The sequence below is a fragment of the Nipponia nippon genome, unplaced genomic scaffold (genome assembly GCF_047370975.1).
Source record: "Nipponia nippon isolate SJK-2023a ecotype South Korea unplaced genomic scaffold, ASM4737097v1 scaffold_5, whole genome shotgun sequence".
NCBI classification, from domain to species: domain Eukaryota; kingdom Metazoa; phylum Chordata; class Aves; order Pelecaniformes; family Threskiornithidae; genus Nipponia; species Nipponia nippon.
In genome coordinates, this window is record NW_028262369.1 from 4,784,248 (window position 1) to 4,810,523 (window position 26,276).

General features: G+C 38.7%; 1 protein-coding gene across 2 annotated transcripts in view; it reads left to right on the top strand.

Annotated features, from left to right (window-relative positions):
* USP7 (ubiquitin specific peptidase 7) overlaps positions 1–26,276 on the top strand; it is a 75,139-nt gene that overhangs the window by 24,860 nt on the left and 24,003 nt on the right. For both annotated transcript variants that reach the window (XM_087731341.1, XM_087731342.1), the window contains exons 2-8: positions 7,487–7,591; positions 13,543–13,741; positions 15,173–15,311; positions 16,043–16,131; positions 16,842–16,950; positions 23,124–23,254; positions 26,125–26,179. In XM_087731341.1, the coding sequence (XP_087587467.1) occupies positions 7,487–7,591; positions 13,543–13,741; positions 15,173–15,311; positions 16,043–16,131; positions 16,842–16,950; positions 23,124–23,254; positions 26,125–26,179 (827 nt within the window). The remainder of the gene's footprint in view (positions 1–7,486; positions 7,592–13,542; positions 13,742–15,172; positions 15,312–16,042; positions 16,132–16,841; positions 16,951–23,123; positions 23,255–26,124; positions 26,180–26,276) is intronic.

A 26,276-nucleotide genomic window follows, 5' to 3' on the forward strand; every position in this document is an offset into this window, starting at 1 on the left:
CTCTCTTCAAAGATAAGCAGATAAATGAGTTGCTGCAACAAATTGCCTAGTTTATGGAGCAGGTTCTGGGTAGGCTATTTGTTCTCAGCTATTTTTCGATCCACAAAGTTACATTGCACCTCCCTTTTGTTTTCAAGTAAAGATAAGTTTCTCAGTAGGATGAAGTTTCAGATACTATTTACCTTACAGACTGGTATCTTTCATGCATGTCGTTTAGTGTTCAGGAGCTTTTTAGAGTAACAACTTACCTGTTTTATCTACGACTAGAATAGTCATGTAACCTATTAATATGATCAATTTTTTTTTGAGTCATTAGGTACATCGGCGCAATTTAAAACCCATCTGGCCATCCTCTTTTGTCAAAATGTTCTCTTTGGACAGGCAGACATAATGATAGGAATACAAGGCAACAGCAATACAATGATTGATCAGCATAATAAGTGCTGGCTGCGGTGTTACTGTCTGTCTAGTCATTGCTAAATATTTTGTAGGCATGGCAGAGATGATGAGTCTGCTTCCAGGAAGTTGTCCCATCCCAGTAATGTTTTCTTCTTCATTTACTGTCTTGTGTAGCATCATCTCCTTCTGTGGGGGATTTGCAGTTCACAGTCAATAATGCAATAATTATTTGTTTCAGATGACAATTAGAGGGTAAGAGACTTCCGTATAATACTGTTTCTATTTTTCTTTAAGTTTTAATGTTGACTACGTGCTCTTTAGTAACTAAATGTCCTTTCTACTTTCTTTCTTTCTTTCTAAATTCGCTAAGGCAAATTTTGAAAGCATTGGAGACCTTTAAACCTTGCGTCCTTAGCTGCAAGTCATCTCATTTCTGTGCTCATAACACCGTTCTCCCTTAATCTGTAAGCTTGCCTCTTGCCTCCTGATACTTCTCTAGAAGCCTTTTCCCCTGAAGACTTAGTCATTGTCCTTCTTTCTTGTTTAGAGGTTTACAGTGTCAGATACACCTTTGGACAGTGGATCAGGTAATGAAGAAGAAGGGAACCATGAAGGAATAAAAATAATAAATGAAACAAAAGCAAATTACCCACCATTTTGCTAATGTGAGAATTAACTATTAGCTGTAAATGCAAATTACACTATTTTTACAAGTCATGGAAACATCTGTGGCAGCAGTTATCTGCACCTTGACAGCAGTCTGTAGGATCTTAGGGAATTATGTACTTCTCTTTCCCCTCCTCCCATTCTGCTGGCCAAACTAATCTCCATCTCTGTTACTGTTTCACCCTTTAAAAATGTTTTAGGTGGATTGCTTTATTTTTGGATGCCTTTTGAAAGGCAGGCACGCTACAGAAATTGGTTGATGCTTCTTCAGAATTTCATTACGGCAACCTAGAACTGACTTTAAAAAATGAAACTGTGTAGCACACTTTTCATTAAATTCCTTTTCTCCTGAGTCCCTTTGTGCAGTAAGTGGTGTTTGTATTGTAACTGCAGGTAGGGATTAGAGGCCAAATAGTTCCTCTTATTTTTGAAAGGCTGAGTTCTTCCAAAGCAAGTGAGAGGAAATTTTTGCTTTGAACACTTCTGGTTGTTTAAAGATTGGCTATTGTAAGTTAATTTCATTCAGATCATAGAGTTGGGAACTTGTTTAGCTAATTTTGGTGTGTGTTTTTATTTCGGTTTTGGGTTTGTTTTGGTTTTTTTTTATTTTTAAACCCTGCCTCCTGGGAGTAATTCATGCCTATTAATCTGGCTTTCATAGCAATGATTTCCAGACTTCTAGAGAAGCAAGTCGCTGGCGCCCATGGGTTTTCTTCTGAGTTGTTAGCGTAGTCACATAAGAAACAGTTCTGCTGGTTCGATAGACTACCTCCAGCCTGCTTACAGGCATGGTTTGCGGAGTCTGTGCTACAGAGAGTTGTGAAGTAACCTGTTCACATCGTTTTTTCCAGTTAGAGGCAGGTATTCTTCATCATCTTCACATTGTTCTAAGTTTCCTGTTTGCCTTCAAGGAGTAATATCCTTGCTTTAAGGTTTTCTGAATGAGTCTCATCAGTGTCCTCTTTGCACCACCACAGTTCGGTAACTGCTTCAGAAAGCACTGCGCTTACTGCTTGCTTTAGGAATTTTTCAATTATGTATTTTGATATGCTTCCCAACAGTTACAATAGCAAAGGTCAATTTGGTGGTAAAAGAGATGATATTTAATATAGCGCTTGAAATCGTTGAATATTCTTCATGATAATTTCTAGCAATGGTGATAATTTTATTTGTGTGGTATTATCCATGCGAAACTGGCATTCTGCATTATGCACTGAAGAAGCAAACTTGTACAGAGGTTTATTTGAAATACTGCCTGATATATTTTTAAAATATTTATTTTTAAAACACTTTAAAAGAGTTTATAGTATGTTCCACAGTTGAAGAGGAGTTACGCAGCGAGCGCTGAGGACCGGCGGCTCAGCAGGGCTGTCCCAGAGGGGGGTTACAGGTTCCTCCGCTTTCAAGCGGTCCGGAGAGTCCCGACGCTGAGGTGCAAAGCTGGACCTGGACTGTGTGTTCAGCATGCAATTGATATCCTTTGATGCTGATGTAATTTGACTGCTACAAGGCTGACTTTGCTCATTTTTCAGTGGGATTTACATAGCCTGACTTTATTCTTATCTCCCACCACCTTATATTTTTGCTCACTAAGTCCCTTTTCTCAGTGTTCACTGCAGCTTGATGCATCCATTGGAATTTACCCCCCGAATTTATCATATCTCTACATACAGTTCTATTTATATTTTTTAAAAAAATATTAAAAGACCTTTTAAAAACTTCGTTTATAAAGGCTTTGATTCTGTAATGTCCATGTAGTCCAGCAGCAAGGGGGAAAGTCTTGTGTTTTCGCTCACCCCCCCCCCCCAAAGGCAGAACCCTGGCTATGAAGTCTGTAGTGTCAAAGTCTTCAAGCTGCTGCCAGCAGTGAGTGACTGTCTGACTTCTGTTCAGCCCGCTGATGCTACCGTTAGGGCAACTCCCTCGTCGTTTCTGGGATAGCTGTGGCAGTTCTTCATGGAGGTCTGCAAACCGGCTGTAGTGACATGTAAAAGTCCTCAGTACTAGTGATTTCCGTCGTGAGGCAGTTGTACGTGATAATTGTAAGCAAGTTTTTAGTATTGCTATTGCTCCTCCGTTGCGGTCTCTTCAACCTCAAAAGGAAACAGAAATGTTTAATAACCTGCTGGGGAGAGACTACTTCAGTTTCTCCTCTGTGGCTGCCACATCCAAAAGCTAATGACAACCATAGATAATCTTTCAAAATTTGAATACTTGGTGTGATATGAGTCATGACTGAAACCTGTGAAGTTAGTAGCTCGCTGTCGTCATTGTTAAACTAGTAGCAGTATTCTACCGTAATTTAATTGCTGCGATAGTGGAGTCATTCTGTAGCTTTTGTCCACGTGTGACTGCAAGCACGTGTTTGCTGCTGAGCAATGTATCCTACCTCTTGGAGAGAGATGAAATTCTGCAATACTCCTGCCTTATAACAGGACTTATGTTGTGCCAAAAGCAACATGATCTTGACAAAATCTTCTCTGCTTTCTCATTAATAGGAAAAAAAATATAGCAAACTTTGAGATTCCTTCCCTGTAGATTTGAATTATTGTGAACAGTAGAACAAGAGAGCACTATATCTTTCAGTGACATTGAGTTCATCTTATTAAACCAGCTGAATCCATCCGAACAGCTTTTTTTCAGTATAGTCTTTTTTAATCATTGGTGCTATTTTTGTTCTGATTACTTAACAGTGTGAGTATTTGAGTGTGATAATGTTGAGGTCATAGTCCATAACAAGGAGATTTTTTTTTTTTTTTTTTAAATACTTTCTGTAAGGTCTGGCATCCCATGGCAAGGTTGTCTTTTTTTTTTGTGTGTGTCTGGTTTTGTTTTGTGGTTTGATGTTTTTTTTTTGTCTTTTTTTTTTTTTTTTTTTCTTTCCTTCCCCTTAGCATCAATTGCAATAACCATTTTGCTTTCTGGCTTTCATCTCAGCACTGCAGTGACAGACTTAATGAGCGATGAGAAGTGTGCACCTGCAGAGCCACTTATGTATTATCCAGTAATTTGTCTGTGTAAGGTGACTGACACTTCTTACTAACTGCCCAAACTATATTGTCATGCTCCAGTTTCTTTCCAGTTGCATACGTCAATTTTTAGACTTGATTTCATTTCATCATTCATGATCTTTCAGTAAATAAGTGAAAGCTCTTGGTTTTCTCAAACTCACTAATATCTGAAATGCCTCTTCTTGGAAGGTGTCTTTAATCTCCAAACTGCAGAGACCCTCTTTAAGCACTTCAAGCTGTATTGCTTGCTTGCTTGCTTGTTTGTAATGCAAGAGTTAAAAAGAGTCCTTATTCATAAGGTCACCTCATGCTTTGTTGTAATACTTTCTTAATTTATGTGGTTTATGGTAACTTTTGGTTGATTAATAGATGGCCTCTTTAGTTTATTCCAGGGATACGATTGAAACTGGGTATTCTGGTCTTGGAACGGACAGATGACGTGACCGGGGTGACGTTGACACACTGTGGTTTAAGCTGCATTAAAGACAGCAGTGTATTAAGTAGTATGTTGGGTAGGAAGGTTTTCCTGGCCAGTATGGACAGGTATTTTTTCTTAATCCTGTATTGTATAATTTGAATAAGTCTTTGGCACCGTTCTGCTTGAGGCAAAGGAAAACATGTTTCTTAATTAAGTCTTGGTATGGTTTGACAGTTCTTTCCTATGAGCTCTTAAGGACAACAGAGGAAAACATAAATTACTGGTTTTCAATGCTATAGTTGAAAATAAATTTTGTCATACTGCTTGCTAGTAACTGTTGAAAAAGGACTGTGTTCTGTTTGTGCAAAGTATTTACTGTAGTAGTTGAATTTTATTAGAAGTTAAAATTTTCTTTTGTTTACAGAAGCCAAAAACATTCACTGGTGTTATCTGGGTTCCATACCTGAAAGCTGTGTTACAAAATGGGTGTCAATGTATGTCAGAAAAAACGGCAGTGGCATACATCATGATTCAGTTTATCTTATCACAAAATAGTATCTCTCAGAAGGTGCCTCTGTTTAGCTTTCAAGTTGATTGCTTTTGCTATGATCTCTTCTGCATTTTCTCCCTCCTCTCTGCTAACCATTCATTCTTTTGAGGAATGTAGAGCAGCGTCTCATCGAAAGCTGTTTATTAGTTAAGGACAGTTCTTTCCCTGTAAAATATGGTTATCAACATGTAAATTCTCTGTTAAAACAATATTTTGGATGAGCTTTTAGTGAAGAACTGACTGTTCCTCAGGTGTTCGCCTCAGTTTGTTTCTAGATACTAAGTTGCCTTGATGATGACTTTAAAAATAAAAGTAATAAAAAATCCTTGCATTAATTTAGCGTAAGCAGTTGTTGCATTGCTGTAGGCATGCTGTACGCTCCCCGATAGAAGCGACTCAGAGGACAGCTTCCTTTTTAGACTATCACCATGCTGCCAAAAGATTAAAAAGAAAAAAAAAAAGGCAAGCTGCAGGAATAAACTTGGTCATCTTTCCTTCTTATTCTTGTTTTTGTCACTTTTCCTGTTCTTGAGTTGCAGCGGTTCAAACCTGTGTACCCCCCCCCGCCAATTTTGTTGTAATGAAGTTCTGTGTGTTTTAGCTTGTTCCGCTGCGCCGCAGCCTTGCCAGTGCAGGTAGCTGCTGGTGGGGGCTTCTGCAGCTGTATCGCTCAGGAGCCAGTCTTCTGCAAACCTTTCTCTAATAAAATCAAAACTTTAAATCATACTTGATTTTGCTTTCATACGAATAATGAGAAATGAGAAAGGCGTGCACTTTATTGTGGGTGCTGCACACTGTATGTTTCAGCATATACATTTCACTCATGCCTCAGTGAGGTTTGCTGCATCCTAGTAAGCTTCCGAAAGCCGTGTTTGAGCGTTAAGTTTGTGATCTTTTGTAGTTCTAATCCAGAAGCAAGTCTCTGACCGGATCTGTTTCTGCTTGTGCTCGGTGCAGAGGTTGTTAGTTCTGTGGATTTACTACAAGAGTGGATAACCAGAATAGGAATGCCGGGCACGACAGTGTCTTTTCCTGTGTGCCGTGCGTGAGGCTGCGGAAGCGCGTTGGGCACACCTCAGCACGGCTGTGGGGAGAGGGAGGGCTGGGAAGCAACTGGTGGCTGGCCCTGCTTTGTGCCTCGCGTGGCTCACCGGAGCCCCGGCCTTACTGCCCTGGCTTTTAAAAGACTCCAGTGGGTATCGCACAGTGGTTGCCGCAATTTGTCCGTCTCGTACGAGAGAAACGCAGCTGCGTTCGGACAGGTGGCGAGCGCCTGGGCGGGCGGGCTGGCTGGCTGGTTGGTTGGTAGCGGCCAGCAGCCCCACGCGGGCCGGCGGGGGCACGAACGCGGGTGGGGCCCGGGGCCGGCCCGGCCCCGCCGGGAGGCGCGGGCGGCGCTGTCCAGGGTGCTGAGGGGCCGGGCGCCGCGGGAGCAGCTGCCGCCTGGGCGACCGGCCAGTCGGTAACTTGTCTGCGGCTTTGCGGGGCTAAACTGGCCCTCCCTACAGAAATCGGCGGCTTTGGGGGTTTCGTGGTGTAGTAGCATATACAAGTTAATAGCGGGGCTGGTATGTCAAAGACAAACTTAATCAGACGCTTTAAAGAGTGTCTTTTAAGCAGTGCTTGTCCTTGAGATGGTTGCAAGCAGTTCTAGGTTTTAAAAACGGTTTATTCAAGAATATATCTGCTTCCCTGTAATCATGCTGAAATGATCCATCAGCTTTTGATGCGCAAGCGGTGGAAGGAGACGTTGTTCAGTTGTTGGATAAATCGGGAAGATGCTTGTTCAATCAAAGCAATGCATCTTTAAAATAGTGGGGTTTTAGCTCATGGTGTTGTTTCATATCTCTTGTTTTAGTGGTGTTTACATAGGTTTTAAACAGTTACTGTAGCAAAACTTAATAGCAATGGTGTTTGTAAACTGGAAAATGTTACCTCTAAAATGTTCCTGAGATGATAAAGGATTTCCTTTCCAATTTTTCCCAAGTAAGATTTAAATCTTACCCTTACATTTGATTAAATGTTTAGGGTTTTTTTAAAAAGCAGTAACATCGAAGAAGTCTTAAAGTAAATTGTTAATTTAGAAAGTCTGCTATTAGAAGCTTGTGTCTGTATAAAAAGATGGAATATCAGAAAAGGTAATTTAAAAGTTTGGTTTTGCGACTTGATTATGAGATGCTGACTGGAAGGCCATTTGGAAACTTAAGAATCAATTTATGTTCGTCATATTTGTATTCTGCATTAATGCAGACTTTTTGCTTCATCTGGAAGTATTCATCTATTTGAGGAATTTTAGTTAGACGCATGCCAGTACAATTGTTGTGCTGTAATTTAAGTAGATACTGTCTTGCACAAAAGTGTGCCGTTTGTGTCTCATAAGCACTACCTGAGACAGAAATGTTAATATAGCTGATTAATTTTTATATTTTCTTTCTGTGTTAGCTGGAGATACAGATGATCCTCCAAGAATTACTCAAAATCCTGTCATTAATGGGAATGTAGCAATGGCTGACGGACATAACAACACTGAAGAAGACATGGAAGATGGTAAGTAAATGTTTGATAAAAAACTTGTGGTTTGTCGGCTTCTTCATTTTTATGGTTTTTGAGGACAAAATGGTCCATGTCTTACCTGTGTCCTCTGAACTGCAGCTCATTTAAAAAAATGAAACCCTCTGTAGTTACGACTGCTGGTTTTCTGTATAGGCATCCTTTTAACATAGGTATACAATAGGATTAGGCATCTGAGGGCTTGGGGTTTTTTTTTCCTCGTACTCTTTCTAGGTACTCATTTAAGAAGTGCTGACAGTGCTACTGTCCATTGTTACATTTTTGTGATACGTCCCTTTAAACGTACTGCAGCTGGTGCTTTGCTGAATAGTAATTTTGTCAGTTACACAATTCGTTCAGGACATTTAGAATCCTTCTCTGTCCTACTCTGTTGTCAGGTGGCAGCTGTGATCAGTTTTTGTCTTTGTACCCACGTCAGTGGTAACTGTTCTGTTGGGGAACATTTCCCCCCCCAACTCTGATGCCCCTTTATGTGCAAATGCGAAGGAAGAAGTATGTATTGATGTCCTGTTAATAAAAGGGGACGTGTTTTTGAAGTCTTTTTTTTTGGTCTATTAAATGAAAATAAGGGTGTACAGTTTGTTACAGAAGAGTAAATAATTTTTAAGGAGATGTGTCTGGGCTTATTTAAAGAGAGATAATGAGTTTGTAAATCGCTTAAGTCTGTTATTTTGTGTAGCGAGGAAAATGTACAATGATATTTTCTTAGGAGAGGATGGGGGGACTGCTCTTGTTTTAAAGAACTAAATGAAATTGAATTGGGAGAAGGGAGACAAAATACGAGTGGGATTTGTTCCCCTCTGATTCCTTATTTCGTGCTGTCTTGTGAGAGTGCGTTCAGGACTAGGCTTAAACATTTATTTAGATTTGTGCAAAACGTTGAGTGATTTTTGTTTGAGAAAAGTCAGAGTTTGAGGTTAAAGGTCAAAAAAGTGGTCACTTTCATGTATCCAAGGAACATAGAATACTGATAGAAAATAGTAATGTTCCATGAAGAGAATATGGTTTAAATTCAGGACAAAAGCATCTCATGGTTGAATTGCCTCTGTATCGTTGGTGAAGATAGTTTCCTGTGATCAGATTCTCAGAATAAAGTAAAAATGAGGTCTGCTTAGCCTATGAACCTTTTTTGTCTGATTGCCTGATCTCATTCAGGGGGCTTTGATTTCTTGCTCAGAGTAACTAGCTGAGACTGAACTAGGGAATTCTGTTTTTATCAAAATCAAGTTACCTGTTATAAAACATGTTAAATGTCTTTGTTGGGCCATGATATTTGGAGGGTGGCAAGAGAAGATCATGTGGGTTGACACCGACTAGCAAGGACAGCTCTGTTGAACTTCTGTTCGCAGTAATGATATTTACAGGTAGAAAGCCTGATGGTGTTTGCTGTCAATATAGCCAGTAGATAACACGTTGGTCAATTAGTACAAACATTTGTCCAGAAGTTGTTCTGTATATACATGCACAAATTAAGCAAAAGGGACTTAAGGTGCAGAAGCAGCTGATGAAACCTAGGCCCTATCAAGGATGGCGAGTGATCAGGTGTACACCTCTTCATTCAGAAGAACGTTGACCTTTTAACTAAAAGGCCGCTGTAAAACAGTTTCTGTCATTTACCGAATATTCGACTGGTGTTAGAGAACTGGATATGGAAGTGTGGTAGGGAGAAGAAGTATCTGAAGGTGTTTCGCAAAAGGGTTGTAAGGGTTGTGAAAGCTTCTGTGTTTGTGGTAGTACTCCTGTCTTTGTGGACTTTCAGTATGGTCAGGAGCTTTGGTCCAGTCTGCTGTGGGACATCTTTCAGGGTTAAAATGTGATTATTAAGCAATACTCTAATAGTTCCTCATTATCATATTTGAATAAGGAGTGTCTGGCTACATCTTGGTACTGTGATAGCTCTGCATTGACACAGATAGAAAATAGTGTTATTGCAAAATATTATAATTGTAAAAACATTCCTGAAGACTTGCATCACGTAAGTGGATGATGCCTCTTTTCCAAGTCTTGTAAATCATATTAGTTGCTTGCTGTTGTATGATTTACACATCAGTGCAATTGCTCCCTTGCTGTTCGTTCTCTTGCTATCCTGGTTTGCAGCATGGTGTACATGTATAATGGACAGCTTGGAGATCCACAAGATAAGGAAAAATGGAGGGAGACATTGGCGTCTTTGATAAACATGCTCTGTTTTCCATTGCTGTTATTCATATCAAGTGGGATCAATCTGAGCTGATAAAGAATGCATGAAGAGAATTTAGTTCTCTCTTCAACGAAAACATTGAGTTTAATGGTTCCTGCAAAAGAGGTGAAGAGTAGGATAAAAGGTTGATGCTTCCAGCTGGACCATAGAAACCAGCTTTCTGGTGAATTTCTGAGTTCAAGAAACTTTTGAGGTGATTTTGTTCTTTCTGCTTAGCACAAAAAGAAAGGACTGATAAGATGGGAAAAAAGTGCAGCTCTCATCCCCTTTGCTAGGCAACTAACCGCAGGTGCCGTGAAGAACACGTAATGGGGGCAGCAGTGGACCACCAACAGGACTTGCAGATCAGGCTTCGTTCTCCCAGGTGGTTTCACTAGAACCTGTTGTTGCTGTCTTAGCAATTAAAAAGAACCAGCTGAAAGAATGTGCCATGCTTTGTACAGAGAATGACTCAATGAAGCAAGCTTTGTGAGCTGGAATAGCAGCTTCTGCAAATAAAAAATAATAAAAACAAGGTTCTGATCAAATTTTGTTTGCAAGTGCATTGCTATTCGAAGCAGCACATAGAATAAATTCCCTTAGAAGTTAAAGTTCAAACAGAAGGTCTCTAGCTAAACATAAACTCACAGCTTTGCAATTACCTACTGAAGTCTTATTTCTGTGAAGAATTGCAGAGGCTAGGAGGCTTTCAGAAGCATCGGTCTTAGCCATATGCTAGTACTGCATGCTGTATTTGGATCATTATTATTTGGATTATTATTATTATTATTATTATTATTATTATTATTATTATTATTATTATTATTATTAGAATATTCAGCCAGTTTCTCCATTAATAATTCAGGTTCAGAATATTTTAATAACCTCCATGTACTTTAAAGGTAGCAACATTTACTAAGAGAATAAAGAAATCTGCTTTTCTCAAAGGTTTAAACACATACATATGTGCTTCAGTCTTAAAATGGATCATGTTCTGTATTTGGATCTCTGATTTGAAGGATCTTTGTTGTATCAAGGTGCTAAATGTGACATCCCATCAGTGAAAAAATCTTTTCCACATAGCAACTATAATCCGTTGCATGTAATTTCTCCAAGCATTGTCAGCTGGGTCTGTTCTTTTTACCCAGCATGTTCAGGATCATATGTTGTGTTTGTAGTTCAGGGATTTATAGTCTTAACTTGCCAGTCACTACTAAATTATCCTGATGCCAATTGAAGTCTTTTACTGGAAACTGGTGGACGTTTGTGATGGGGAAAAAAGGTTTTATTTCTTTAAGTGCTCAGAATACTCATCACACTTACTATTTAAACTTTGCTTTTCAATATAATTCCTGTTTTAATCAATCATGCTTGCTAAAAATATGGGCTTTCTGGAAGCAAAGGAAGGTTGTTACTTCAGGGGGTTGTGTTTAGTATTTTTAAAGAAACTTCTATTTTAGGGTTGACCTTTGGTATGAGGCTGCCTTTTTGCGGAGAAGTTACTAGTGATTGCTCAAATATTTTACTGAGAAGAGTACCCTTCCCTGGTGAGCTCTCACGCACAGGCTTTCCTGAAAAGAAATCAAGAAATACAGGCAAACTTTCTCTGAAGCATCTGCAGATGCTGCGTGGGCTGCCTTTTTTAGCTGACGCCGTAGCAGCGCTGCTGCATCCTTGTGCTGAAGTGCTCTGAAAGCTGCATCAAAGGAGGCAGAAAGCAAACTCAGTCGGCTCATTTTTCAGAAGCTTAGACTAAGCCCAGAAGTACTGATCTTGATTGTGAATAGGGAGGTGTTCTCGAGCTGGTTTGAGATACACGTGAGGCAAGACTGATTTCTAAATTGTTAACTGTGTCACAGATTACTTTGATTCTGCCTTTGAATCAAGTTTGAGAGCGTACAGCTCCTTCGGCTGCAGCCTGTCTGACTCTTGGTCGTAGAATATCAGCTCTCTACACTTGTCAACAGGCAGTGAGTAGGTAAAATGGGTAGGGAACAGCTTTTGAGTAGGTGACAGACTACTGGTTAGCTACATTTACATGTAGGGAAAAAGAGGAGAGAACAATCCTTTGAACTCTCCCGTTACTGAGGTTACTGAGGAAGCTGACGGCACAGGGTAACGCGAAGGTCGTTGCGGGTCTAGAGGAGAGGGGAAGCTGGTTTCTGCTGTAGTACTATTCCTTTCAAGAGATAATTGGGAATACTTAGGGCTGTCAGGCCATACATACAAATAAGATCAACTGTGTTGCCAAGATCAATATCAGAAGTAGGACAACTGCTTGAAAAGAGAACCGTTTTGCAAGGAGAAGCATGAAATCTGTCAAAGCTCCCCGCCAGTTGCGGACATAACTTGTTCATTTTCTTTATTGACATGTATGATCTTTACATGTTGCATGTTGTAATCAAGAGAGTAAGTTTTTAAGTAAGGGAGCCACCAGGACTCACTCGGTTTTTAAAAAAAGTCCTTCAACACTGTCTCTGGTGCCATGCAAAGCTTTCTGAGTGAACGACTGCTTTGCACGTACAGAAGTAATACGTTTGTTGTATATGTGCGCCTTGTCACATAATTTCATGATCCGATTTCTGGCTTGCTGTCGTTGTACCTCAGTACTTTTGGTTTTGGGTGTCACTGCACGCGTGACACGTCTGCTTCAGTTCTGCATCACCCACGGGTGGTGTGACAGTAGCCGTCTGCCCATGGGTGCTGTCTGCTGCCTTGTACGCTGCTCAAACCTCCTTACGCCCAGTAGCAAATCTCTTCATGTTACACACGTGTTAAGTTGGAACCATGGAAAAGAAGGGGAGTGCCTTGTGCATACTCTGTACTTCGTTCCTGCCCTGTAAAATTGTTGGGATAAGTTGCAGGTTTTCCTTCCCTGTATGCAATCTGAGGCATGGCACAATAAAGAGAGCCCAGTCTTGTGCCTTCCCGAAGCTGTCGCAGTCTCCAGCACCCTGTTATAGCTGTGTACAACAGAAGCAGAACAGATTGTGGTATATGAAGAACTGGGGATGTGGGAAGAAGGCAAATTAGTTTAATTGTGTGTGTCAAAATAAGCTATTAAAAAAAAAAAAAAGTGTCTCATTTAACTTTGTTTTAGACCACTAAAACTCTCTAAAATTTTCACATGTCACAAAGAATACAAAACCCTATTCTTGAGCTATTTTTCAGCAAACTGGTATGAGATTTAAAAAAAAAAAAAACAAACCCAAGAACCAACCATGGGGTTCATCTGTTTTGAAAAGATACTGTTGCAAGCAGAAAACAACTAAATGGTGACTTGGTATCAATAGGGCAGTTGAACAGATTGTGAAAATCCTTTGCACATCTTGGTTCATGCAAGCAGCTAACTTAAACTGGGCTGTGAAGATACTACATAACATAGAAGAGAGTGGGCTGTGATTTATGTTGTAAAGCATTTGATGTCTCTGTCCTGCTGTATCTGCTGCTTTAGAAGAAACTTGAGTGGTAGCGAATTCTAGTACTAAAGAATTATTTAAGACAATAGCGTACAAAATGCGTTTCTTTCAGTGCTCTGTTTTTTCCTGAATGGTGTTGCAGTGTTTTTCAAAATGAAAAAGTTGCAACTTCAGTTGCTAAGGAGTTCAGTGCCTCTCTGGGTTTGGGGTTTTTTTTGGTTGCTTCCAATATCCTGCTACATAAAACATGCTCATGTTGCATGATTTTTGAAAATGACCGTTTGAAGAACATCAGGTTTTTCAAATAATTTTGTGTGTGTGTCTTACAGATACAAGTTGGCGATCAGAAGCGACATTTCAGTTTACAGTCGAACGCTTCAACAGATTGAGCGAGTCAGTTCTCAGTCCTCCCTGCTTTGTACGGAATTTGCCATGGAAGATCATGGTTATGCCACGACTCTACCCGGACAGACCACACCAAAAAAGCGTAGGATTCTTCCTTCAATGCAATGCTGAATCTGATTCCACGTAAGACTCTCTTAGTTATTGTACAGGTCCTCATTTGATACTAGTTAATCTGTATTACAAGAAATACAAACATCTAAAAAATTATTTTATCTAGCTTTCTGCAAGAGGAAGGAATTCCTGCAAGGGTTTGAGTCCCCTTTCCCTCACCGTTCTAAATCCCAAAGCATAAGAGTAGTCTTCTCTTTAGGAGGAGCTAAAAGTAGCTTGTGTAGCTACAAGTTTGTGGTAGAATTTAGATATATTTATGTTTGATTGTTGGGGACAAGTCTTTGACTAAGAGTTTCCTTGGCATGGGAAAAGTTCGGGGTTTATTTCAGATTGAAGTGCTACTGGAGCTTCTCTAACCTTGCTGAGCTATAAATCCTGCCCTGTAAAGCACAGGAGCAGGTAACTGCTGGAAACTGGGGCAAAGCAGTGTATGAGGTAGTCATCTCCTTAAATGGAGTTCATTGCTCATCAAGGGCGATACGAACATGTACGTGTTCTTGGAGTCCTGTGTGCAAATGAAAATTGGCTATCTTTGACCACTTTTGTAAATAATAGGGAAATTTAAAAAGATAAATACAAATTTCTGGGGCATCCCTGCAGGTTATCCAGCGAGAGTGCAGACCCCTCAGAGGTTTCCTTTCCAGTAGGGTAACTCCGTTCTTGCACCAAATCTCACACAACTTCCGTTCACTCTGAATAAGAAGTTGCTCTTTTCCATCATTTTTGTAATCTAAAAGGTGAGCGCTTGGTGCAGAAGGTAAAGAAGAAAGTTGTAAGTGTATTAGCTAGTCACGGGAGAAGTGGCTCACACCCAAGTAGTCACAGAAAAAGAATAATGTGATCTTCAAAGTATCAACCAAGGTGCAGCTGGTGGAGCTAAGCAAGCAGTAATGCCGCTGCATGGGAGAGTGACAAGGCCTTGTCTGAACTGAGATTCAGTCTGATCATATTGCACAAGCGGGCTGAATTTGAACAGGAATGGTCATAAAGAAGTGCTGCTGAGAAAATTAGAGTATCTTGTGGAAGGGAAGGTAGAACCGCCACCTCCTTGCCTTAGCCAAAGGCTGACTTTCCCACTCTGTTAGACACCAAGACTACTTTGAGTTGCCCTACCTATCTGCATTGAAGAAGATTAGAAATAGCTCACCTTAGAGAGCAGTTAGCTTCTTAAACCACTGTTACCTGCGATTGCCCCACAGTACTTTAACAACACTGTTGGCCCTAAGAAAATCTCCGTTCCAGCTTCACGTTCATAATGTGGCTTCAGAAAGCCCCGGGGATTCGTGCCCTCAATAACAATTAACCAGATCTTAACATCCAATAAGAAAAAAAAATTCCTATATGTGAAAGTAATGTACCAAAAATCCCTAACAGAAAATTATTTTAATAACTATAAAAAGCTTCGTTTTGAATGAGTTTCAAGTATTTCTTCTGTATTTATAGGTCATGGTCTTGTCATGCACAAGCAGTTCTCAAGATAATAAACTACAAGGATGATGAAAAATCATTCAGTCGTCGTATTAGTCACTTGTTCTTTCATAAGGAAAATGACTGGGGCTTTTCCAACTTCATGGCCTGGAGTGTAAGTAATTGGACATGTATTAATCTTCTACTAGATAAGAACAGTTTTGAACTTGCACTCCTGAATACTGAGCTACCTATAGAAAAGTTGGGTTTTTTTTCCCAAGCTGTTATTTTTTTCTGTCATTGCTGAAGATTCTTTTTCAATTTCTTATAAATTCCTGTACTTAGTTATTGTAGGTTGCTTTTACTTACATTGTGATTTAAATATTCTCTCATTATTATTTTCTGCATATCTGAATCCTTGCTTTTTGTTTTCACTACGTGATAGTCAATGTCATTCTGAAGCAAAATAGATTTTTCTTGCATTTCCATCTGTTCTTTGTATATGTGTACAAATATTTAATGCCCTAATAATACTACTACGGCTTATCTTGATTTGAGATTGCTTTTTAAGCATTTTCAAAGGTTGGGCCCTTAATTTTTCATCTGGCTGGAATATTGTCCAGAAGAAACAGAGCCTTTGATTACTGACTCTTATTTTCCACAGAAAATTGAAATAATACTGCAAAATCTTAAAAGCCAGGAACAAGTTTCCTGTATTGAGACATTAAAAAAGAATTAAAGTGTATTAAGCTGAAAAACAGCTTGCTTGTTTGTTTGTTTGTCAATTTTTGTTCTTCAGTTTATTATTACTGATAGCTCAGGCTTGGAAATTAAGTGATGTGTAACTGGATACAGTCATGTTGCAAGATCCAGTTTTCATGTTTGTGTATCATTCCTGTTTTACAGGAGGTTACTGATCCTGAAAAAGGCTTTATAGAAGAGGACAAAGTTACTTTTGAAGTCTATGTTCAAGCAGATGCTCCGCATGGAGTGGCGTAAGTATCTTTGTTTAGAAATAAAATTCTTAATTCCAGTATTTTTCTGTTACTTGAGATTGTTCAAATATTTTATGTAATTAATATTTGTAGCTGTCATTAGACATTCTCACTTTGTGACCATTAATTGATGAATTCTCACATGGCAATATTTTTCATTTGTCACATAGAGATTTTTGTGTAGGTTAAATTTCCATTTGCATTAGTCAGCATAATGTTGTGGAACTTTAACTTCTGTATCAATTGATTTGTGATTTAACATCTCTGCAAATCTAGCCTCAACGTTTCTGATGTTACAGCTGATAAGGGTTTCAGACGCAGTCAGGTGGCTCTGATATCTAACTTGCCTTGGTTTACAGTTGTTTTAAAACTGCCTCATCTGAGTCGTTCTACTTCATGTCAACTTTTAAACAAATTGGTTGTACTGAAATGCAGACTTAAAAGTACAGTTCTGGGTTCCAGTACGTTTTCATAGGAAATAGTTTTTCTGCCATATAGAATATATTTTAAAAAGAAACCTTAACAAAATCAGAAAGCATTTCATTGCCAAGGCTGTTGTTACTGGCAGGCAGTAGTGAAGTGTAGCCTGTTATTTGAACCTTAGTAATGAAGAGCAGCTGATATCTACCAGCAGTGCTACCTGAGAACAAATACTCTTTATTAGAGTTAATGCAAAACTATCTTTTTTTAAACTACTAACTCTTTTCTAGGTGGGATTCAAAGAAGCACACAGGATATGTTGGCTTGAAGAACCAAGGAGCAACTTGTTACATGAACAGTTTGTTACAGACTTTATTTTTCACGAATCAACTACGAAAGGTAATTAATATGTGAAAGAAAATGGGATTGCTAATTGAGATATCCAGTATGTTATATTTATAAATGCTTCAAAACAGAGCTGTCTGTTCCTTTTGCCTACTTTGTCCTCTTAGAGAAGTTATGACTTGCACGGTGATGCACATCTTATTTGAGGCTGAGCGCAGGAAGCTTCCTTTTATAGTTTGTTGAACCATAGGCTCTTGGTTTTTGTGAAAGCACACAGAGTACCTGGTGGAGATCTGAGCTTAAGGGGTGTTTCTTAGACTGTCTTGTGTTAATGTTGCTATGAATTGTTGGAATAAAAAAAAATAAAAAACAAAACAAAAAAAACCCACAAAAACAAAACCTCCACATCTTGCAGATGAGAGACGGAAGTAATTTTCCTTTCTTGAAATAGTTAAAATAGAGAAGTCAATTATGACTTCTCAGCCAATAAACAGTGTAAAAAGATAAACATATGACCTTTGTAGTTCATTTGTTCTGTCTTTTAATTTATATTATGCAGTTGAATTTTCTGTTATTATGGTTAGCATCTTTGCAGTGATAGAAAGCGTTATAATTTCAGTAGTTTAAACAACTTTATATTTGCTTCATTCATATGTTTTTTATTTGTAGATGTTATTTCTTTGCTGGAAGGAAGAACTGCTTTAAGTATCAGCTTAATAAATGTCTCATCCAAACCCAGGGGAAAATATGCTCAATGGTGTATCATTTCAAAACAGTGCAATAGCTTTAATGGGATGAAAACATAAATGCTGACTTGGTATTGGAGGTGGCTATCTGGAAGAGGGGATATACTTGGGAAAAAATGTAACTTGGCACCATTTAGTTTATTGGAGTGTCCTATTGATCCTAATTCATCCTTCTGCACATTCCTGTGCTTATTGTGTATCTCGTAGTGAAAGTGAACTATTCTGACTTCTGCTTTCTCTTGTGTATACTAGTTGTTACATTTCCATTAAGCTTTCTTTTCTCCAAAATTTCCCTTTTAAATGTACCTACTTTTCACTGTCTTAGATTTTTCCACCATCTTCTCATTATTTATATCACTGTGGCCTCTAAGTGTCCCAGTTGGGACTTCTTTTTTCTCTTTTGCAATGTGCTGCTTACTCTGAAGCATTGCAAAAAATAGCACATCGAACTCCAGTAGGCTGTAACTGAGATCTTACCAATGCCATGTACGAGAAATAAATACTTGACTTGTTTCACGTGATGCACCTGTTTCTTTTTTGCAAGAGGTATCATTTGCTCATTCAGTTTATCATTCATTATAATGCCTGTTCTTTTTGCTCAGCACTCATAATGTTTGTGCATTTTATTTTTTTGGACAACTTCACGCAGCTCTTGAAAGAAAAATGTGGTTTTTATAATAGCTACATCTAATCCAATTGAGTAGTTCCTTTCAAGACTGTCTTGTAGTCAGTAAATCAATATGTACCACGAAGTAATCTTGTTCTGTGAAGAAATTCTTTTGGTGATACAGATTTGTTTCAGCCGAACTAATCTTTTCAGGCATTCCTCCACATTTCTTCCCAGCCCCCAAAGAAATATCAGCTTTTAGGGAGCATTAGTATCGGGATAGTGACCATATGAGAAGGCTCGATTTACTAACTGGTAACTGCAGCTTCCTTTATGGAAATGTTACTGGACATCAGCTGAAATGCCCAATTCTCTGCTCATTCTTCAGGTTTTCAGAGCCCCTATAAACAGAGCAGACTACCGCGGTAGTTTTAGACAGTTTTCATACTCACTTGCTGTTATTACAGATAAGGAAGAATCGGTAGTTGTCTCATCTGAAAAAATGAATTTCTACATCATCTTTGTTTTCACTGTGAGCAAACTTGTTCCTCTTAAAAACGAGTAAAATAAAATGTCTAGTATCCTCAGTTTGCTTATCACCAATTCCATTATTTGTGTTAATCCTCCTTACTTAGAAGAAATAATGATTTCTATTGCTGTTATTTAGAGCTTTGTTAACAGAGAAGTTGCTGTCAAGAGTAGGGCTGGGAAAGCAATGAACAACGGTAAAGGCAAGCACGTACCTATGGAAAGTCAGACTCTGGTGAAGCGTGGGTGAGATTGATGGAGAGATCCTTTCTTCTTTGCTCTGTTTCCAGCCACCAGATGGGAGGTTCTTGGGTATTTGAAATGAGAGCTCCCTTCGTTAGCAACCAGGTGGCTTCAGCGGTAGGGAATAAAGCAAAGGAACTTCCTCTTCAGAGCATATCTTTTTTTTGTCTGTTCGTGATAAATGCGTGCTTCTGTATCGTCCGCCCAGGCAAGGGATGGTGGTAACTTCCCAAATAGGTCCAGGTTTGATCTCGGACCACGTCACACGAGTCTTCCTGTGTCTGTCACCAGTGCCTCCAGCCAGTCAGTACTTGCGGCTACATCCAGTCCGTTTTAAAACTCTTTGCTGCTTCCCTTGAAAAATTCCCTACAATTCATGAGAACGCTGCAGAATGTTTGTATAGCTATGCTAAAATCATAAATACTGGTCCAGTACGTTTCTCCCTGATCTGGCTCTCCTCAATTTATCTACTATGTTTTACCTTGCCTTGGAATTTCATACACAATATTTTCTTCCCTTCTTCAAGTAGTTGTCTTAAGCTTGAACGCACTGCTTAAGGTCATCTGTAGCATTCTTTTACCATGTAAATATCTAAAATTTTTCTCATATCTGTTGTGTCTGTTGCTTATAGCCATTGCCTATACATGTCCCTGTCATTCTTTTGTGTTCATTTCCTGAGGGAACTTCTCAAGTGTTAAATTAGAGATTCCGCTTTTTTCAAATGGATCAAAATGCCTCACTCCTTGATCGTGAGGTCAAGCTTTCAGAGTTGAGGAGGGTAAGGCATAAAAATAAAGGTTTGTACAGGATCATATTTGAAAAGTGGTTTGTTTTAGCTTGGAGAAACACTTAACCTTGGAGAAATGGGCTTCAGTCATAGTTATATACACAAACAGAAGGAGAAGGGATGTGTGTTAAATGTTTAGTTTGTAGTAACACATTTAGAATTTCAGAGGAAATAAAATTGGGTTTTATTCAATGGCAGCTGGAATGTAGGCATTATAAATAAATGGTAAATGTTTATTTTAATATTACTTGAGAGGTATAGGAAAGGAATTAATTGTTCAGATGGTATATGAGGAAACCAAATAGGAACTAAATGAAAAGGATCTGTTTTTGATTAATTATCGAGGTATTCTGAATTTCCATTTATACTTTTTCAACGGAGGTGGCTGTAACAAAACCCACTACATTGACTTCTAGCCTGTTATAGTATCATCTTGGTTTCTTATGAAGGGTATTGAGCATTTGAAAATCTGTAAGTAAAAAAAAAAAAAACCAAAACAAAAAACCCCACAAACAAACAAAAAAATATTTTATGAAAATGTGTCAGCACTGATTGTATTTGAATTTTTTTCATTACTTGATTTTTCATATCTCATTTCTATTTGTGTAAACATAGCAAGTAACTTACTATATTTTTGTTATTTAAAAAAACATTTACAAGATGTTAAAAACAATGAATAGGGGCTGATTATAAAGATTTGGAAGACTTGAGACTTGATCATTCAAATATTTTCTGTTTCTACCTGTAGCCAGTGAAGACCAGCTCATAAAAGGGTTCATAAAGCAGGGGCAGGCAGAGATTAAGTTGACTCTGCAAGATGCTAACTTATTTTGGTATTCATATTTTAAAGCAAAAAAATAACTTTTGCTTGTAAAATCAAAGGTAAAATTTTAGCTATTCATACTTGAATTGGAGGTTGCCCAGATCAGCATGGTTAACTGTAACTCTGCATTTGGATACTAAAAATAGAGAAGCAATTGAAAATAATTTTCTTCATTAGCTTATTAGAATTGTTTTGAAATTGTATGTTCTGATCTTGGGAAAGAAATTTTCACAATCAGGGTGGTCCAGCTTTACAATGTGATATGTGGAGAGCTTGTGGGATCTCCATTCCTGGAGATGCTCAGAACTCAACTGGATATGACCTGAGCAACTGGACCCAACTTCAAACTTGGCGCCTCTCTGAGCAGGACCTGAGTTCAGAACCTACAGAGTTATCTCCCAGACTAAATCAGTATAAGATCTAAACTCTTAAAGCAGTGCTTAGCTCAATACAAAAGTTGCTGATGAAACTGCATGAGAAAATACTATTTTTCGTTCTCTTAATTTTTCCAGGTTAGCCAGGTAGTTAGCCTAATGGATTGGCAAAAATAGTGGCATGAAGGATTATTGAGTTTCAATAGTTAAAACTTGTTGCCAATGATAAAATCAAAGATGCTGTTGTCTGCAATTTATGAAATTTGGAAAAGCACTTTAAGCAAATTTTGAAAACAAAGCAGGGCAAAGGAAGAATTTTTTTGTTTCCTTCAGGGTGGGTCTGGGCTGTTCTTAAAATTATGCGAACGTAGTAAGGGTTCTGCCGGCTGTCCTTCAACAAAAAGCTGATGAAAATGTCAGCTAATTTCTATTCATGTTTTCCCTTTTATGCGCATAAATACCACTATTAATGATGCAGCTCACAACTAAGTAGAAACATAAAACTTGGAGGCTACTAGTGTTCAGTCATGATTCTGCTTTATGTCATCTCTGTTTACTGTTAAATTTTGGAAATTAAATTTAACAGATAAAGTCATGTGAACTGTCATTGCTTTACAGTTGTGTAATTAACCAGTGTGTTTCTGTCTGAATATGTGATTTGCTTTCTTTATCAAACTCTTCAATATTTCAGTAAAACAGTTTCTTTTATGTCATCTTACTGCTGTAGCTATTCTGCCGATAGTTTCTTGTTATATTATTCTTCTAAGTGTTTATGTTTCTGTACTTCTGAAAAACCATTTTCTGGCTATTCAAAGTGGGAATAGGAAACCGGCCTGCCAGCTTCTTAAGAAATCAAAAAGGCAAAAAAAAGTTCTTCCTTTCTTTTTTTGACATTCCCTTCTGTTCTTTTTGTATCAGCCTTGTCTGTATCTGATGTCCACCTCATCTGGTTCTCATCACCTCTGCATTGAGCATTCATATAACGATGAATGCGTTTCCCCAACAATTCAGCTGTGTAGTAGAGGTACTAACCTTGCTCTGTATATAGGGAACTAAAGTACGCAGTGAGTTACTGGTGCTGGACACCCCTGAAATCTAGGCTGGTGCAGAAACCGAGTGAGAACTGCTGAGACCCAGTTCAGCGCTTCACTCACAGAAATGTAACATTCCCTCTTGTTTCGCAGGCAAAAATTCAGCTGGCAATTTTTCTGTTTCTTAGTAGGTTATTTTCTCATAAGCTACTTAATATTGGAGTCTTTATTTTTTCCATGTGTTACTACCTAGTCTCCTTCCAGAGTTGTCTATGTTTTCTTTTTGTGTTCATGCTTTCTAAATGAGCATCTCCTTGTAAATACCTTTTCTTTGCTCTTACTCTCCCCTAGTTATATTGGTATAGACTTTTCAAAAAGTAAATCTCATTTCAGCGCCTATTGAACTCTCCTAATCCCTGTTTGGTCTATTTGTGCAATTTCTTTGTTCTCAATCCTTCCCAGATCAGTATAATCAGTGAATGGAATTGTTAAGCTGTTTATTTGCTGGACAGCGAGGACGTTAAGTAGGGATGAATGCATCGGGGAATCTCAGAGCTTCCTCTGACATGGTTCTCCTCCACGTGGACCATTTCTGGTTTTGTTCACTTGTTGCACTTTCTGGTTTCATGTGGTTGTTCCCCCCCCCCCCCCCCGTGACAATATTCACAGATAGCCAAGCTACAGCACAAAACTGAAGTTATTTTCAAAAGCCTATAGTATTGATAAGTATATCTGGTCCAGCTGTGATGATTGCGTAGCCATACCAGGCAGGATAAGCTGTTTGAAGGTGTTGAATGCTTTAGGGCATTTACTTTTCTAGGGTGGAATAAGGGAACTATTTAGATAGAATAACCATGCATGGAATCTGTTGCTCACATCTTTCTAACCACTGTGCTCTAAGAAGAGCGATTCCAGACGATTAATGCTTTTGCACTACAGTATGACTTTTTTTTTTTTTTTACCAGACTTTTGGAGTGATGATTAAATGGAGTTATATGAAGGAAGTCACTGAAGAGGAAAGAATGCATTAAACAATATGAGCAATAAACTTTTCCTTAGGTACTAATTGAACTAAATGCTTTTTCAGGCTGTGTACATGATGCCCACAGAAGGAGATGATTCATCCAAAAGTGTTCCTTTAGCATTGCAAAGAGTGTTTTATGAGCTGCAACATAGTGACAAACCAGTTGGAACTAAAAAGTTAACAAAATCTTTTGGGTAAGTTTCAGAAATTTGTACTGTTTATTGGTCTATTAGAGGCTTCGTAAAGCTTTTCTTTAAAAAGGTTTTATTTAAATCAGGCTATTTTTAGAGAGGTGTAGAGAAGTGTTAATACAGCATTATGTTAAACTTTTCTTAGTTTACTTGGATATGTTTTTATTTATTGTCAGAACCAAAGAGAGCTGATCCAAAAGTCAGGTTTTTGGGGAGGGGAGCAGTGCTCAAACACAACTGTTAGTAGCAGGGTTATAATTTACCTGTTACCTGAAAATTGTGTGATGTTACTTAAGTAAAATTCAGGACAAAATATGTTGAAACGTTGCAGTTGATGCAATGTTAATGTCTTTTTAAAAGTTTAAATCTGTTTTAAATTTAGAGAAATAGCAGTAATTTGCATTTCCATATTGTTAGTTCTGCATTGATGACTGTTGTTACATTTTCTTATGACATATCAAAGATGCACGTATTTTTGCCTGTGCACATTTCAGAAGTATTTAATGCTGTATTCTGTTTCGTGATTTAAAGCTTAAGAGGAGTATCTGTTACATGAAGTAAAGGTGTCAGAGCACACGCACAAAGTAATTCTTTGCATTTTCCTCATTCTAGCACCCTTTTTTTCTCCATAAAACGTCTACAAAAAGGCTTGCTTTTTATTTTAATTTTTGCCCAGTATGCAGTTCACTGCCTGGTATTTTTTCCAGTTTGGTGGTACTTCTTGTGAGATGGTGTTACAGAGTGTAATTTTAAATCGGGAGTATCTAGACATAGAATTATACAATATAGATGCATTGAGGATGTTAAATTTTTATATTTTTTTAACTAGCTTGATGTTTCAGTTGAGCACAAGTTAGGACAGAAGATTGAGTAACATAACTGTTACAAGCCTTCTCATTGCATGTTGTGTAAGCATGGAGTAGGATTTTTATCAAAAAATTGTTCTAAAGGATTGTATTTCGCGTTATTTTGTCGCACTGTATTTGTAGACTAGTCTTTTGCAGCAATATTGACAAGCATTTTTTATTTGAAAACAGGTTAGGACGCTTATATCATCTTTTTCACATAGCTCTCATAGTGTCCCATCACATTTGTGAGGTCTCTGGTCCCGCATCTCCTGCTGAAGCTTGTAGTAGTGCTCAGTCTTGATAAGACTCTTTGTAACCTTGCGTCTTTGTAACCTTTCCTCTTCACTTTTTGGGGGAATCTTAAAATGAGATTGGTAACCTCAGTGTTGTATGTTTATCTGGTTGTATCGTCTTCCTTACTAGCACACTGTGTATTATCAGCACTACTGCTGTCCTGTTACACTGGAAAGACTTGCTGATATCGTAAATATTTCATCTTGAGTTAAGATCCCAACTGTGTCGTCTTCAGTAGCATGAAGAGATCTTTCCCGAGGGTGTTGCAGATGCTTGATTTTGTATCTGAGAGCAAGGTTTTAAAAATGTGTTCATGCCTGCCTTCATTCTTGAGAAGGAATTTTTGAGTATGTTTGAAGATTTGGTCTTTCCCCCCTGCCCCCATTAAATCAGAGAGGGGTTTCTGACCTTGTGAGACCTACCTATATGCTGTGTAGAGCGGAACTCTTTACTGGGTATTGTGAGTTTCGAAGTTTGGCTTCTTTTGGTAGAAAGTGATGCCATTGTCTGAAGGAGCCCTTTTTTTATCCTAATATTGGTATGTAACCTTTTGCTTTGATTTTTTTGTCCTTTAAGCTGGCTAGTGTTTAAAGCCTAGGGAGTCAGGAGGTTATTTTCCATTCTTAATTATCCAACAGGTCACTTAATTCAGCTTGTTTAAGTGTGGACCCCCACACAGGTGTGCTGGCCTGCTTTTGGGAGTAGCGTGCTGCCGCGTGACAGTGGCGGTGAGTCGCTGAGAAGAGAGTGGAAGGGGAAGATGAAGTTAGTATTGCTCCTGATCGCCCCTGTGCTTGTGGCTTCCAGGGCTGGGGTTGGACCTCACGCTGCAGCTAAAGCCTACAGTAAACATAGCGTATTTCATATGGTTGGGAGTGATGGCTGTTGCAAAAAGAGTTGCCAGAGACTTAAAATTTAGAAAGCATTCTGGAGTTTTAAGTTAAAGAGTTCATAGGAGAAAGTATTTCATGCTGAAACTAAACCCACTTTATGCTTCCTTTTTATTTAAGGCAGTAGCACTGAATACCCTTGTTGCAGCGTGCCGCCTTGGCTACGAGGCATTTAGAGACTGTTGCTCCCACCCCTCCTTTCCCATGAGCGTGTTTGCACATGGACAGTTCAGGAAGCTGGATGCCTCCTTGCATCCTTGGAGTTACTGTGCACCCAGGGTTGACTGTTTAGATGAGCACAAAGGAGCCAGTATTTCCTATAAATCCACTTACTTCTTTTCACGTGCCGAAATAATCCCTGAACGCTACTTGACTGCACCTGAAGGGCCCTCAGAAGAGAGGCAGCTAGAAGCATGCTGCGGAAACTGTTCTGACAGCATTGAATTGCTCCCAGGCCTTTTCTTAAGAGTTTTTTTTTTTTTTTTTTTTGATGTGAACTGAGGTTGTAGACTGGAAGAATTCTTCTGCTAGCAACAGCATGGCCCTGGCCTCTTTGGCTGGCTCCGGCTGCCTTCCCAGTCCCTGTCCCCAGATCCACAGAGGGAGAAGGCAGGTGGGCACAGAACAGCCGCCAACACGTCCCACAGGTTCACTGCCCATTCTTACTGCCAAGCAAATGCTACAGAACTAAAAAGACCTGCGCATCAGCCAGTACTAAATCTCAGTCTTTACATCTTGCTATGTGTTAAATTCTTGATCTGCAAAGAAATCACAAAAATGTCTTTTGAGCTGTAAGTTTTCTTCAAAATTTAGTAATTTTGTATTAATTTGCCTTACAAAGGTGGGAAACTTTAGACAGCTTCATGCAACATGATGTCCAGGAATTATGTCGAGTGGTATGTTTTTACTATTTCTTACTGATCTGTGATGCATAATGTCTCTTGATATCGTGTATATATAAATTAATAACACTCCTAGTAATAGTGGCACTGA